At 41.7% G+C, this 15,653-nt stretch overlaps 1 protein-coding gene across 1 annotated transcript; it reads right to left on the bottom strand.

Moving 5' to 3' along the window:
- Window positions 1–5,008: 5,008 nt before the first annotated feature.
- LOC109859295 (protein PTHB1-like) lies at window positions 5,009–15,016 on the bottom strand. Its single transcript, XM_020437398.1, has 21 exons — window positions 14,879–15,016; window positions 14,428–14,781; window positions 14,202–14,317; window positions 13,901–14,068; window positions 13,468–13,727; window positions 13,180–13,388; window positions 12,805–13,082; window positions 12,448–12,642; window positions 12,337–12,375; window positions 11,430–11,726; window positions 11,266–11,354; window positions 10,762–11,026; window positions 10,404–10,651; window positions 10,056–10,186; window positions 8,660–8,837; window positions 8,234–8,479; window positions 7,809–8,051; window positions 7,221–7,504; window positions 6,633–6,803; window positions 6,287–6,424; window positions 5,009–6,028 (listed from the first exon to the last, which is right to left on the bottom strand). The coding sequence occupies exons 1-21, from the start codon at window positions 15,014–15,016 to the stop codon at window positions 5,801–5,803; spliced, it is 4,275 nt and encodes a 1,424-aa protein (XP_020292987.1). The 3' UTR covers window positions 5,009–5,800.
- Between the last annotated feature and the right edge of the window lie 637 nt (window positions 15,017–15,653).

Genomic DNA, 15,653 nt, shown 5'->3' with positions numbered 1-15,653 from the left:
ATTAACGCCGAAAGAAAAAAAAACAACAGAGAAGTGTGTATTCTTCTAGCCCTAAGTTCTACCGCGCTTATTTGCTCTCACATTGCCGGCGGAGGGTTAAAAAGTTGATCCGACTCGCGCGCGCGCGTGAACCAAGCCGCGATTTGCGTCTTGCCAATACGTCATCTCGCGTCTGCGTTTGCGAACCTACGTTCTGGATGTGAGAGACTTATGTAGACGGGTGGCTTAACTGTCTTTCTTAGAATAACATCCACGAGAATATCGTAACTTTGTCGACAAAGTCTGAGTCAAGGGGCGTGTGGCACGCTCGACAAAATATACAGACGCAGTAAAAATATACCGAAGATCGCGCGGCAATATTCCACGCTGAGATTGCGAGATATAAAGAGAGAGATCGCCGGCGCGATGAGTGCGCAAAATCACATATATAAAAAGTATGGTTTTATAGTGCGCGCATTAAATATCTTTTCGAGATTAAAGCAACATCTGTTGCTTTTCACTGTTCAATTTGTTTAACAAATGAACACAAATTCAATCTGTTTAATTGAAAATGTGTTGTTTCCACGCAATAAGAATCTAATTAATTAAGAGAAAAATTAATTTGTGTATATTTATTCTATTATTTATTTGTAAAAATACATTTTAAAGATACATCTATTCTAATAATTTTGATATTAATTCTTATTTTTGACACAATATTTTGTTGAAGTCCGTCAGTTAGACATTATGTGTTGAAGAAACACTTCGTCTATCTTCGCGGTACGTATATTTCGCCATACAATCGACGATCAGACGGAATCATAAATCCCTACGTGAGATATAGTGGCGCATCGGTATCTCTGACATTCATTTAAATCTCACACAGTCTCGCAGTGCTCCGCAGGTGTTTCCACCGCGATACATTTCTCGTAAACACAAGGCGACTGAGCTACCTGTCGCTGATCTCCCCCTTCTCTCTTTTCCTTTGTGTCCTCTCATCCGTGCACGTGCACCGCTGTACCAGCTCGTAGGATCGCTTACTGGCTCGCTCGCACTTTTGCGCAAGCTATCTCGGTTTTTCTCTGAATAGAGGTGCGCTTGTGCAAATGAGCACATCGTGCATCTTAATGCAGAAGGAGAGAGGAAATGAAGGGATAAAAAGAGAGAGAGAGAGAGAGAGAGAGAGAGATGCAAGCGGCAGAGGCGGGCACATAAACACGAGCACGTGTCCGTGAGCGGTATGTGGCAGAGGAAGAAAAAGGTGAAGAACTGAGAAAGGGCAAGAGAGGAGTTTGCTACCGCGAGATGTTGGCGATGTGCACGGAGAGAAGGATACTCTCCTCTTCGGAAGGAGCGCAATAAAGAATCGCGACCAACCGTTTTGCATGTGAGACTCGGGTAATACCGAGTCTCTTATTTCGCGGCCTGCGCGCTGCTGAAATTGTTCGCGAGTAATATCGCGCGGTAAAATAAACATTCGCGCGCGCCTGTATGAAATTCCTTCGATTAACGTTTCTAATTAAGTGCCAAGTTAGGCTTTTTTACGTTGTATCGCTTCGCCTTACGTCACATCGCATTGCACAATCTAATATAATTCATTCAAAACCGTTTTTCATCAAATCTCAAAATTGTACGCGCTAGAAGCTAATGTTGCAATGACACGCTTCACGCATACACACACACACACACGCGTGCGCGCGCGAATACCGCATTTCGGATCGAAAAGTTGAGAGAGAGCCGTAAAGTCCGACCGGCCGGGGGGCTCATCAAGCTGCTCCGCTTAATTTCTCCCGAGTTGGCGCGCCAGTTTGCCTCGTAAATCAAATCTTTTGACATTTTGTCTATTCACGTGCAAGCCTGCTCGGCCAATAACGGGGCGCATACCTGACGAATGGATAATTTAGTCGCTGTCGTGTATCAACAGCGCCCAACCCGAAGAACGAAGACTGTACTAAAAAAAAAAGAAAAAATAAAAAAGAAAACCCACTTCTGTCTCTCTCCGTATCTGATTTATTCCATAATAATGTGCCCGTTGTTATGCCTCGTTGTGCTTGAATATATCGTTAACTGTGTGAAACTATCATATTACATAATTTATTACATAATTTATTTAAAGTAATTAGCAAGGCGTGCACATAAATCAAGAGGCCACGGTAGTGGCTCTCGCGCCAAGTTCACGCGCAACGAAGTGGCGCGCGGCGGCGAGGTCGACCGTGACTCACTTCACGCGCGAGTCGGACACCAGAACCGAGATTTTTATATCTCTCAGTAACGGCTCCGAACCGATTGAGTTCCTAAACTCAATCGAAAGCTGAAGCCTCAATTACATTAGAAACGATTTTTTAGATCCCTTCTCCGCTCTCCGTGTCCTATAAAGACTCTTCTTGTTTTCTTATTAATAAGAAGACTATATTACTATTTCTCAATATATTCTCAAGACTATATTACTATTTCTCAACCTAGAGAGAACGCGCGAGGAATTTCTGAGACATCCTATGTTTGTCTTTATATTTCTTTGGAATTATCAAAAGATACTGCAGAGCGATGTTCTCCGTGAAGAAACCTAAAATGCGTCACACGATAAGAAAAAGTTTCTATTCCCACCGCACAAAAAAAGGAGTCGACCATAAAAAAGAAAGCTCTGACAGGTTTACGACCGGCCCTTTGTTTCGCGGCATTTGCCGCGGGAGATCTCGTTCTGTCATGCTCGCTTCCCATTATCGTGTCCCTTATTTACTTTTCCAAACGATCAAGATAATTTATGAACCTACTTAGTGAAAAAAAAAAGATTATCTTCTACATCGTTAATTGATATCTTCCGGACTCGGAAATTCTTCTTCTTTTAAAGGATCGCATACCGAAGTGAAAAATGTGAACAAGAGAATTCCCACATCTGTTGGAATTTCAAAATCTCAATTATCTAATATCTCGGTTATACGTAGTGTGGGATTTTTCGTTATTCCACACGGACGCAGAAAAATTTTTTTATTTTATTTTGCCGCGTTTATATTCGCGCAGAGTTCAATTTTTTTTTTTCTCCAATACACTTCTCGCGTTATCGGCAGTTTACGCCGAAAACGAACGATCTTCGTGTTGCAATCTCCCGGAATGCGAGCGTGTCACGCGCATGCGAATAGTTAGATTATATATTAAAAAGGAATGATACGCGCGCGCGAACGCCCGGAAGTGATTCACGATAGTGTTGTGCCGCGGGTCGACTTAAATGGAAATCGTCGCTAATTCCATTGGCTTGTCGACATGCGTTGTCGATGTCGCAATATTCGTGTGTGTGCAACTTATCGCGGAGTAGATATAATTGGTACCAAGTAATAATGACATTTCCAAGCATTTTATTATTTAAAAGATTAAATATGAGAAACGGAAATAAATAAAAATATAGATTGTTATTTTCTTGTATACTTTGTTTTTAGACACATATTTAATAAAGTTATGTTTAATTTTGCAATTAAATTTTACATGCTTTTCCTATTTAAAATCCTATCGAAACGCATTGTTGCATCAAACATAACAAACGCGAGATTATCTCATTGTAACATCAATCTTCGAGCCCTCCCTCGTGGGTACGCGAATATTATACATATTGGATATTATATGCGACACGTGTGTGGTTTATTGCCGTACTCGCGTATCTCGCTTATGGCAAGGTCGTTTCGGAATGTTTCGCACGCGCATCTCGTTTGCAATCTTGAAAAGGACGAGACCCAACTCTCACCGACTACACACTGGCGAATTTTTCGCTGCTCTTCCGATTCCTCTCCGAGCCTCTTATCGCGGAACAAAAAGACAAGCAAACTGTGGTCTCCGAGAAAAAAAATTGAGAAAGAGAAAACGATCGCACGTACGTCGTAATTTCAACAGAAAAGAAGCGCGTGCACGCGCTCTAAGAAAATCTTCGAGTTCGCGTTCTACTGTAAACGCTAATTTGTTTGAGCGAGAGCAAATAAACGACGGCAACGGACGATGCGCAGATACGTTGGCATAATCGCCGCTGGTTTTGTTTGAAAAATCTGTGTTGTCGCGCACACGAGTTACGTGTGTTTCTAATGTACAGATACACACACACACGCACACGCACACGCACACATCGCGCGCGTTGTTTGATACGTACGTAACACGCGCGCGTTATTAACGATTTTTTGTTATGACTCGGATCGAAGCAACATATCTTTATCGGTAAATTACTGTAAAATAATGGACATACACTGCCACTAAATGATGTACAAACGATACGGATGAAGTTATTATACCATTAAATACCAGTTTATTCGGCCAATATCACTTGTGTCAATGGTTCATCGGCGACAGTTGTGCCGACGATTACAGTTCGTATTTCCGACACTGGCCAGACCCCATTTAGGCAGTTACTTATCCGCGGCACTTTGTCTTACAAGATAGATCTCGCAGATTTTTTCGCCGATTAATCACGGTCGTTATATATCTGCCCTTATATATATATATATATATGCGCGTTTCCCATCCGACGGACTTACTTCCTCGAAGAAGTTATTGCCGTCAAGATTTGTTTTCCTCGAGCGAATCTCTCGCCGTTCGGTGCGCAGCGAGCGGTCGCGCCGTGCGTGCGCCGCAAGCGAAAATAGATAATGCATCGCGCGGCGAGGTAACGTCTATTTTCGGTTTAATTGGTTACATTAAGCCGGCGAGTAGGTCCGTTAATTTATTAACGCGATGTTATAACATCGCACAAACTGTATAGCGTGCGAGCGCTAATAATCACGCGGCAATCGAGCTAAAATAAAATGTTGATCAGCTGTTCGTGCGCGAATCATCACGAACTAGTGAATATTTTAATCTGTACGTTTGATTAAAAAATATTTTCAGTGCTTGTGAATTATATTTAAGATAGAAAGAGACAGCGCAACTCTCTTTTCTCACTTTTATTAGAAATTAACAAGCACGTATTCTACACGCATGCGCGTTTGTGTCATTAATAGATCACACTTCCCTGAAAACAAAGATATCAGTCGAAAGATATATTCTTCGCGAATTTATTTGACAAAAGGTATATCTATTGAAAGATCGAGGCGGTCTCGATTGTACTCTATTTGTGGGTCCGTTGGTCCTGCGGTCAGCCGCAGGTAGTAATAGATGTGTGTTTAGGGTAGAAGCAAAGGAACGCGGTAATTGGTGGGGAGTCATCAATTATCAAGGAACGAGAGAAGGAGAAAGAGAGAGAGAAAGAGAGAGAGAGAGAGAGTTCTGGAAAAGAAGCCCTAGTCGCCCTAGCAGGTTTCGTTTCGGATACTCCCGTCTTTTTTCTTGCCTCGTTATCCGCTGATTGCCGACCTCTCTCTCTCTCTCTCTCTCTCTCTCTTTCTCTTCCTTTCTCTCACGATGGCTTGATCCTCAAACACATCGCTATTGGTGGTCCCAGGGTTACGAGTTTAGCAAGGTGGTCCCATATTAAATCATAAATGCCAGCGGGAGAATGGAGAGACAAAAGGAGAAGGGAAACGCATCCTTCCGTCGAAATTTTATTGCAGCGGTAACAGACGCGAGAGGAGGGTCTCTCTCTCTTATGTTTCACCGCTGTGTGCTGCGTTTCTTCTTCCATCTTTGTCCGAACAATCATCAACACGATTATCCACGCAAAATGATATTTTATTTTAAAAGGAACATCTTAATTTTCAACCGCACGTTATAACATAAATCATCGGCCCCGCTGCAATGTTCATGAGTACGTGCATAAATTTTGTTAAAAATAAATAGATAACTTATTTTCGATCGCAGTTGTAACTAGATGTAATAAAGTTCGAAGAGAGACGTGGTCGACCGCAGAATTTTAAGAAGCAGCCTCCAACTGCTCGTTCTCGGTCATGTCGTCTTCCCGGTAAGTATCGAGTCGCTCGATTGCGTGAACAAGACGCTTTTTCAGCTTCGCGAATTCTTTAACGGACGTCATTTTGTTCAACGCGGTGGTCTTCGCGTCCAGGTGTCCGATAGTAGACGATTTTCTTGACATGGACCGTAGCAAGGCGCTCAATCCGGCATCGGCGATCTCTTCCCAATCCTAAAGAACCAGTTTGATGGAACATTTACCAAAGCAAGAACAATATAATATAACGGGGGAGGCAAAATGTCGAATGATGCGGCGCATATTGGCCGCATAATTAATTTTGTTAAATATAAATAAGAATTTTAATTCACTTTGAAGTCTTATAAATTATTAAATTTATATTTTTTTATATTTTGTGTACGAGAAAGAAAGAGAAAAGAGAGAGAGAGAGAGAGAGAGAGAGAGAGAAAAACTATCACTCTAAGAACTTACGAGTTCGTCCCGCAATTGCGGTTCGAATCCTATCGCGGCTTCAAACATCGCGTACTTATCGTCGTTTACATTAAGCCGCAATAATAGGAGCAGTAACCTCACGGCGCACTGCAGACCGTGGCCGGTACGTTTCCGTTCCTGCAACAGCCCCAATTATCGTACATCATATTGTAGCATCTCATCTACGGCGAGTGGGCTGCGCCAGTCTATTCACGTCGGTCTCTCAGAAATAAAAATTTTGATCCAACATTGACATTATTTTTGCGCACAATTTTTGGGGGAAAAACTTATTTTTAACTGACCCGAAAGTGAACAAAAACTGACTGAACAATAGAAAGTTGATTACCGCTTGTGCGATCGCCAGATCGTTGAGAAGAGCGAATGTCGCGCGATAGGTCGCTTCTAAGAGAAACGGCAGTCTGCTCGCGACCAGAGATCGAGTGCTCCGTTCTCTTACGGCGCGCAGCATCTTTCGCTCGATGTTTCTCAACTGGGTCGACAGCAGCTCGAGTTCGCTCTATATTTGCGAACAACAAAAAAAGCACATTGAGAAAAACGACGGTCATTAATTGACGACGACGGCTACGATGAAGAACACCATCATCGTTATCGTCGCGGGACGATTGCGGGAGAAATTGATCTTACGAGAGCGTCGAAAAAAGCCAAGAGAGAGAGAGAGGGAAAAAGAGACATGCAATCTCAAATTCTTAGATACGTAAAGAGAATTTTGTTCACAACACTTTTTCTTAAAAAGACGAATAAAGAAAATAACATAAAAAACAAAGAAAGTTTCACTTAAAAAACCAGAAAGTAAATAAATTTTCATAAAAAACACACACAAAATTATGTGGGCTCAGTTGTTCATTCAAATTGTTCGATTGTGCATATCGAGACCGGGAATGTGGTTTGCGCCTCATTGAAATAAAAATATTACCGCGATTCTGTCGACTTCCTGGCGGTTACGAAAGTGGGCCTCCATTTGAGTTTGAACCAGCTGGATGTGGTTTTGCGCGATGGTGGTCGTTAAGTTTCCGGCGGCTTTGTTTTCCAGCCTGCTCAACAATTGCTCCACCACCAAGGTCATCGAAAGTCCATCGTTCGATTGTATGCGATATCGATTGCTGGTAGCGCCAGAAACGATTGTCACCACGCTGCCGGTTCGCACGTGCTGCAATCCCAACGCGTTCCAACTTTGCTTCTGTACGTTTCCGGTGAGTTCTGTAAAACAAAAAAAATTAACAAAAATATAAATACGATTCGGGTTTTGACTTTTCAATAAAAAAAAAAAACTCCTTTCTTTTTCTTGACGAAAACAAACAAAAAGTTTGTAATTTCCATTAATCGATTTTTTGAACTGAAAGAACTCTTTGAGAGTTGTTGATGAATAAAAAAATTTTATCATAACAATCGACAGAAAAATTCGCGAAGACCGAAAGCGTGAAGCTGAACAGCATCGTCGCCAGTGTCTCGGTCGTGAAAAGAGAAGGGACATTTATACGCACCGCGGTGCTAATAGATTTACCGGGAAACAGCTGGCTAAAAGCGACGAGAGGCTCGCTGCACTTGAGAGTCGCTGTGAAGGTGGACGTGTTCTCGGGTGGGCAAGTCTTCAATATCATCTTCACCGGCAGTTGAGCCGTCTTCTGAAGCACGCACACTCTCCCGCAATCCGCCGTCTCGTAGCTCGCTGTGACTCTCACGTCCGACGATATCGCCGGCAGATCCGTCGTCGTGTAGATCTTCGTGCGCAAAACGTGCCGGTCACCTTTTTTTTTTTTTTTTGTATTTAGTCTGATTAAAAGAGGGCAGAATTCGAATCGAAAACGTGAACCGTATTTGAACAGTCGAACTTCGACAAAGCCAAAACTTCATATTTTGTAATTGCATTGAACAAAATAATTTGTTTACAATAATAAATTAATTTACATGTGACGTGTGTATGCTTACAGAGATTGTTAATAACGTAGCAGTTTTTCTCGGCGGCGAACGGTTCCAAAACACGCACGCACACTTGAACGTCGTGAAGCGTCGTGTACGTGGACAATTCTATAGTTAATTTACACACCAAGTTGTGACCGTCCGAAGTGTCCTTAGAATTGTCCTGATTTTCGCGTGGACGAGACTCCGCGTCCAGAAACACAGTCACGGACATTATCAGCTCGGCGTCCATGGTGACGTCGGTTAACTGAACGCCTTGCAAAATAATTGCTTTTTACTTGGAATATTTAAGTGAAAAAAAAAAAAAAAAAACAATTATGAAGTAACTAAGATAAGAGAGAGAAATTTTCTGAGAAATTTAATTGAGAGTCATTTCTTATATGTGTCATTAACGACGCGTGTTATGTACGTCTCTCTTGACTTGGTTATTCATACCGGAAGTCTTATTTTTCTTCGTCATCTTGCGAAGCTCCATAAGCTCGTCTTCGGCGGCCACGTAATCGTAACCGCGTCGATGAATAGGAGGCGCGATAAACAATGACGGCTCCGAGCCTAAATAGCAAGCCTCCAACTGTCCTTCATCCGAGAGAACGACGATTACTCCATCTAAATGCTGAACAAAAATCAAAAGAAAGTGGTTTGACTTTTAATTAATTCAATTATTTGTTGTTGCTTTCACGCTAATGTTCGGCTGGATTTAAGCATTTTTTTGTTTTTCTTCTCTCAACGAAATACGCGCGAAGCAATTATATGATTTGGACTTGACGTTTGAGCGAAGTTCTCGGTATTAAGCTAATTAGCCAGGAATTGGCGCGCGCGCGCACTGTATCCTCCGGAAAGACAACAATCGCAACCTTGCTAGCCGTACCCTAGCTATGGCAGGGACGATAAGATAAAACCAGGGTGATAATGCTCCAACTCCTCGTCCTTCCCTACATTTTTGCGCTTTTTTCCTTTAGCGATTCTCTTTCATTACCGATGCAGACGCGCTTCGAGTCTTCTCGATTGCCTCTTTCGGTCGTCGCTCGAGTTCCTCGCGCCTTTATCTTTATCTATTTTTCTCTCTCTCTCTCTCTCTCTCTCTCTCTTGTCTTATGCCGTCGAATTTCTACATAATTAAAAAAAACCAAAGTAGTTTCCAAGATAACGTTAATAGGTTCTGCAAAAAATATGATCGTTGAGAGAAAATATGAAGGTGTATATTTTTTCCTCATTAGCTGTTTTTTTTTTAAAATAAATTTAGCGTGGAAGTTAGGAGCGACTTTCAGCTCCAACAAGGACGCGCGATAGATCCGAGCCTGGACGTTGTTGGAGGAACAACGACTGGCGGAGGCCGATAATGGCGACACGGAAGAGGAACAGCGATATGACGGAGGTCTCGCTTGGTTCTTTGTCAAATGTCATCGGCTCTGATTGCGGACTATCGTGGTGCGAACGTACATAGATATGCGACTATCGAGGTCTTTTTCGAAATTGCGGAATTATTTTGTAATTCTCTGTTCTATAATTGAAAACATTCCAAAAAACATTATCTCACAGTTTCTTTTAGTCATTCTCCAATATCGTTATTTGAATAGAAACGGCATATCTTCGTTCGCACCGATAATCGTTGCTTCTCGCAGCTAAAAGAAATTTTATCACATTTTTATCCTGTCGTTTGTAAACTTTGTTACTCGAACAAATTATCTTTGAAAAAATTACAAGAAAAATCGTTAGGTTGTTCGAGTTCTTTCTTTTTCTCGGCGACGCGGGGCGTTCTACGAAATAACATCTCGGAACGCATATCTTTCGAGAGCGATAGCACAAGTGACAGAATTATGCAGCGAGTTACCTGAAAATGTGCTCGAGTTACAGCGACCGGAGTGAGAGGCAGCTGAGCCGACCACTTAAGAGTTGTACCTTCATAAATCATCAGAGTGTTTGTGTCAGCGATTACGAGCACCATCAGCTTACCATCCGGCTCTATAAGCATCGCGCGCCCGATTACATTTATTTTTTATACCTGTTAAAAGTAAATTATACTTGTCGCGCGCCAGAGATCGGCTTGTGCGCACGATCCGCTTCGGTTTTGTTTTTCTTTTTTCGGAAAAGAGAGGAAAAAAGTGGTGAAGCAGTCGGAGACGATCTGGCGTTTTTTCCTCTCTTTCATTCCAATATCTCATCATCGATCATATCTTACCTATCACGTAAGCTTGGAAGCACAGGGGCTTGTAGTCGAATCTCTTCGCGTACTTGAGAGAGACGCAATTGTCCTTCAGACAGTAGAGATTGTTTTCACCGAGCACCAGGATTGCGACTTCGAAGCTGCTCAAAACGACAACGTCGATATCGAGAACAGCTTCACCGATGTTGTAACTCCAGTCCGGCTCCAGGCTCTTCGGTCCTTCCGTGCGGTCCTTGTTGCCAAATTCCGCAATACTTTTGTATCTGCGAGAAACGCGTCACGCACTTTCACAAAAAAATAAAGATTAAATCTTAAATTTGATGTTATTTCTTCATTGACGGGCTACCGAGATCGGTACGATGGATTGACTTGCCTGTAGCACTCGAGGATCCACGAAGAGTTCGGCGTCACAAAGACGTCGTTCCGCGAAACGTAAACAATCGGCTCGGGCAGTAACCGATTTCCAAGAATGAGACTGAAGGTGGGAGTTTCTTGCTCGTAGAAGAAAAGCGTGCCGTCCAAGCACTGAACGCAGAAGAAGTCCCGACCCTGCACACCGCCGAATGGGCCTGTCGTCAGGAACACTGGAAATCGCGGTAGCAAGTGCTCGTAAGCGACCTCCAGATCGCACCGGTCTCCTGAAATGGCATTATAATAAAATAACAATAACTAAATCAAATAAACAGTTAAATTAAAAATATCTGAATTTAGAAACGCGTAAATGAAAGTGAAGAAAAAATATATAAATTTCATTTTTATAAAATTAAAATTGAAATAGACCAATTTATTTTCGCGAGAGAAAAAAAGAAAGAAATGATCAAAAACTCGTAATAAACTCTCTCGCAATTTCACATCATACGTTACGAAATGCACGAACCGTGTTCGACGGAACCTTGGTTCAAGAGAATGCTGTACACGACGAGTTTCATTGGCATCAGTATCGCAAGTCGAATGTTCTGTGAGCCCCTGAGACAAATCGACGCTCGTTTCAATCAGCATCAGTTTGTTACACAAACAAAACAGGTGTATATATGTGCTTACGAAACAAATCTTCCCGCTTTGATGTCGATGATGCAGTCACCAATTTGCGTCTCGATGAGCAGATCCGACGACTTGAAGCCACTTGGCGATTTGGTCTCGTCCGTCCATTGTGACGACGGACTGTAGATCCGCAGATATCCGCTGTGGCTGCCGACGACGACGACGTCCTTTCGTTCGACGCCGAACAACGACGTGATCAACAAACTGCGTCCGTCGAAGGATTCGTTCACTCCGCACTGCGTCCTCCACCACTCTTTTGTCTTGAACAACGACATTTTCACACACGGTTCAACATTTTGGCAACATTATAATGCGAAACATCAAAGACGAACTACCGTCGACCGCTTGTATGCCGCGAGTTGCCATGACACCCTGTCGTCACAACATGTTGCACGTAATCGATTCGATTAGATGATACAGTGTGTATTTATGATGATTAGTTTTCCAAACCCAGTTATAAAGATGAGTAACGAAATCGCGGCACGACATTCCACATTATCGCATTAAAAATTCAAGATGTGCAATTTTCGAAGAAACGTGTGTGTGTGTGTGTGCTATACACATTTCATGAGCAATGGATTTACATGTGCGCGGTAACAATCCATCACGATGCACAAAACAAAAATAGAAATAGAATACGGGGATTAAAAGCAATTTTTTTCAACTATAGAAAACAGAAAAAGAACAAAGAAAAGATATGTTTATTTCTTATCTCTAGGAAAAAAAGACATGTACATTCCTAGATTTTCTAAGTAAACGTATTTCTACGCGTTATCACATTTTAATTCGAGTATTTGACGATTTCAAAATATGTTTATCCTAGATTTTCTAAGTAAACGTATTTCTACGCGTTATCACATTTTAATTCGAGTATTTGACGATTTCAAAATGTGTTTATTTTGATTGCAGATGGAATGTTGTTTCTTCCGTCATGTTTCTGATTTGCCTGTAAAACAATACGAAGAATATTTTCTTCAAAGTTTCACATGTAATATAAATTTAATAAAAAAAATTTTACCATTTGTGCCACAATAACTCGAGTGCGAGTACGACTACGCTAAGTAACATGCCGTAACCCATCGTGACTAATGCAAAATAACATTCCGTCAAACCGATCGTGATGAAGCTGTTCTGACTTGAGCACACCGGCTTTTTCGGATACAAGCGATGCTCGTCGCGATGTTTGAGTCCGTATTCTTGTAACCTCAACATTCTGAAAGTATATCTCTCAAGCAATTTGTAATTTTGTAACTTATGCGCGCGCACACCCCGCACTAACAAACTTAGTATATTGATAAGAAATTTCAAGATTTTGTAACTACTGTGAGGTTTTCTTCTCACGCGCGCGCGCTATCTGTATTTGTAATTCTTTTACCCAGTTTTAAGTATTTCTAGATAAGGCGATTGTTTTGGCGTCGCAAAGATTGGATATATCAAGTTCAAATAATCGATCTCGGTTATGCCGCATTTCTCCTCTTCCTGATAAGTTTGTCGCATAATTTGGTATGTCGGACCCCGGGGTGCGTGAAACGCGAAGTGTTCGTTTTTCACACGACGCAGTCCTTCCTCCAGACTCATCCAGGCGGAAAACGTGCGTCCTTTCGGCTCGATTTTTTGCTCGTATGTCTTCCTTCTGATGGGATCTTGAAAAGACTGCGTTCCGAATTATCCCTCTTGTTTTTTTATTCTTTTTATTATAGGTTTTTATAGTTTAGAAAAATAAATTATTTTTGCACAGTTTTTACCAAACCTTGAAATAATGTCGATTGTAAACAGTATCGTGCACGCCGAGAATTAGCGAACTGTACAAAAGATCGGAAACGGTTTTGATCGAGTCCGTGGTAGATTGCATGAGAGCCACGATATTTGCCGTATAGGACGCGTAAAGACTCAAGGAGGCCAGCAATAACATGAGACTGACAATCCGAGACGAGATTCTGTACGGCTCGTACGAATATCCTGTGCAAAGGGACGGATACACGCGTTTAATTTAATCAGGCGATTATTTAAAAAAAAAAAAAAACGACAAAAAGTGTACCTTGTTGAGCGACTGCGCCCAAAATAATGAGAAAATTATCACTGACTGTCGGCTCGTCGTTATTTATTTGCTTCCAGTAAATCGCTGATTTTGTTGAAGCGTCCTGATACACGTGATGCTCCCATTTCATAGACAAATACAACAGACAAAAGACAACGAGAAGAAATACAGCTATCGCTTTCCAAACGTTTTGTTGAAACGGCAATTCGAAGATATTCTTCACAGACGACAACAAGGGTCGTCGAAACACAAAGCACGAGCTATGCAACAATTTTACACAATCGTTTTTTTTTTTTAATATTTTTTACAGACTGTTGTTGTCGAAGATAGATGTGAAAATACAACACGCGTTGCGCAAAAAAAAAAAAAAAAAGATTTATCACGGTGTTACCAATTGTTTCGGCTGATTATCCGAAACCAGACGCGATTTTACCTGGTTTGTGTGTACAGTTGGACATATTGCACTACATCCATGCGATCCGCAACCATGTACATACTAGTGCCGATATCAATTTCACGTCGTTGCAGCAATCCGGTCATTCCATTCCAAGATCCATTTTTCTCGCGGTATCCCCAACTATTCACATGAATGAAACTTACCCTGTCGTGTGAAAACAAAGAAAACAATCGTTTAGGAAATTAATTTATAGTCGCGTTACTCCCTCTATCTTTTTTTACATATTGTAATTAGCGTAATTAATTATTGAATGTCAGAAGAGATTGCAGATTCTCACGTAGCATTCATTCGGTTTACCAAATGAAACACCCAAGGGTAATTAGCTTTCGTGATAGTATCTACGGTTATGTCCTCGAAGTCGGTCAAGTGATTGATCGTGTCCGGATTGGTTATCTGCGCAATCACAGACACATTTGTGAAGAAATCATATAAACGTTCTCTTGGGCTTAAAAAAAAAAAAACAAAAAGATAGGAATATTTGACGTCTTTAAAAGCACATCTACCACGATAGAGGACTTGAGAGCTGTTTGTCGGAGATTTCTTCGCCGCGCGGAAGCCACGTCGAAGGTTCTCATTTTCAAACCGCTCGTAATTGTCCAATTTCCACGGTTCTCCCATATCACGCTCTTCTGCGGACTCGGCCGATACACGGACGTTAACTCGAGAAAGTCACCGTCGAATCTTCGAGCTAAAACAACATCGCTGTCAGGATAGACCGCCAAATTTTGGAATATTTCTGTCAGAGAATCATCGTCGCCCAGTAAAGTGACATTCCTCGTGTTATCGATCTTTCTTCCTCTCCGATCCTGAAGTAGCAGCCATTTAGTCGGGGCGACGAACATTCTTTTCAAATGTGCCTGTCACGTAATATGTCAGAGATAATATAATTACTTAACTCAAAAGGAGTCGCGGCGATGAGAGTTTCTGGAGAGAGAGATGTATTCGACGCGGTACCTGTCGTAAAATTTCAGCGGCGTAATCACAATCCAGGTCCAACGTGTGCAGATTTTGATGCTTCGAGTCGTCGTAAATTATCCGGTCGAGATCTTCGACGGAATTACAAACACTGTGCGTTACGTAATGACCCGACATGTCTCTCGATAATCTAATCGTGTCGTCTGAGAAGAGAAAATAAATGAAATTTACAATTAAAGTAAACAATAAAGAAAAGATCTGGCGCTGAGCAAACAAAACGTGTCTTTTAAATACGACAATATCGTAAATTTGAAAATCTTGCCATCGCTGAGGAGACACAAGTGCAGAAACATCCTCGACGGCGGGAATAAAATGGGCATCGCGTCGGCAATAAATTTTACGATCGCATCGTCGATTCGATGGGAGGAGACGGTCGTGTCTTTGTTAAGCGACAACGCAAAAATGTACAGGACGAGGAGGAGCATGTTCTCTCTTTTGTGTTCGTCGAATAATTTGCACAGAAATCTCTGAGAGATCTCGCGTCGATATAGAGAGAGTATCGGTCATCCGAACATAATTAATTCTTTTATCGTGCGTATATAAGACGAATAATCTCTTGTATAAAATGATCATTGGACACGATTCTGTGGAAACATTAGAAACGTGAAAGGTATAATCAACTTAATAAGCCGCATTATTGTGTGAAACATACAACATTATTCACGAACGCTACATTTTTTATGTATAGCCTCTTCTAATCGCGCCAATACAGTCTGCGGTTGTGAATGTCTTATAAGTGTTTCGTGTAACGTGC

The sequence above is a fragment of the Pseudomyrmex gracilis genome, unplaced genomic scaffold (assembly GCF_002006095.1).
Source record: "Pseudomyrmex gracilis isolate BER0280 unplaced genomic scaffold, ASM200609v1 scaffold_255, whole genome shotgun sequence".
NCBI lineage: Eukaryota > Metazoa > Arthropoda > Insecta > Hymenoptera > Formicidae > Pseudomyrmex > Pseudomyrmex gracilis.
This window is presented reverse-complemented; position numbering and strand designations above follow the sequence as displayed.

Bases quoted from the DNA above. Each gene is read 5' to 3' on its own strand.
- LOC109859295 (XM_020437398.1), bottom strand. From the start codon at position 15,016: ATGTCGGGTCATTACGTAACGCACAGTGTTTGTAATTCCGTCGAAGAT. The intron at 11,355-11,429 runs GTAAGCACATAT...GATTTGTCTCAG, and splicing joins AAAGCGGGAAGATTTGTTTC to GGGCTCACAGAACATTCGAC. The intron at 6,029-6,286 runs GTAAGTTCTTAG...CTGGTTCTTTAG, and splicing joins CGCAATTGCGGGACGAACTC to GATTGGGAAGAGATCGCCGA.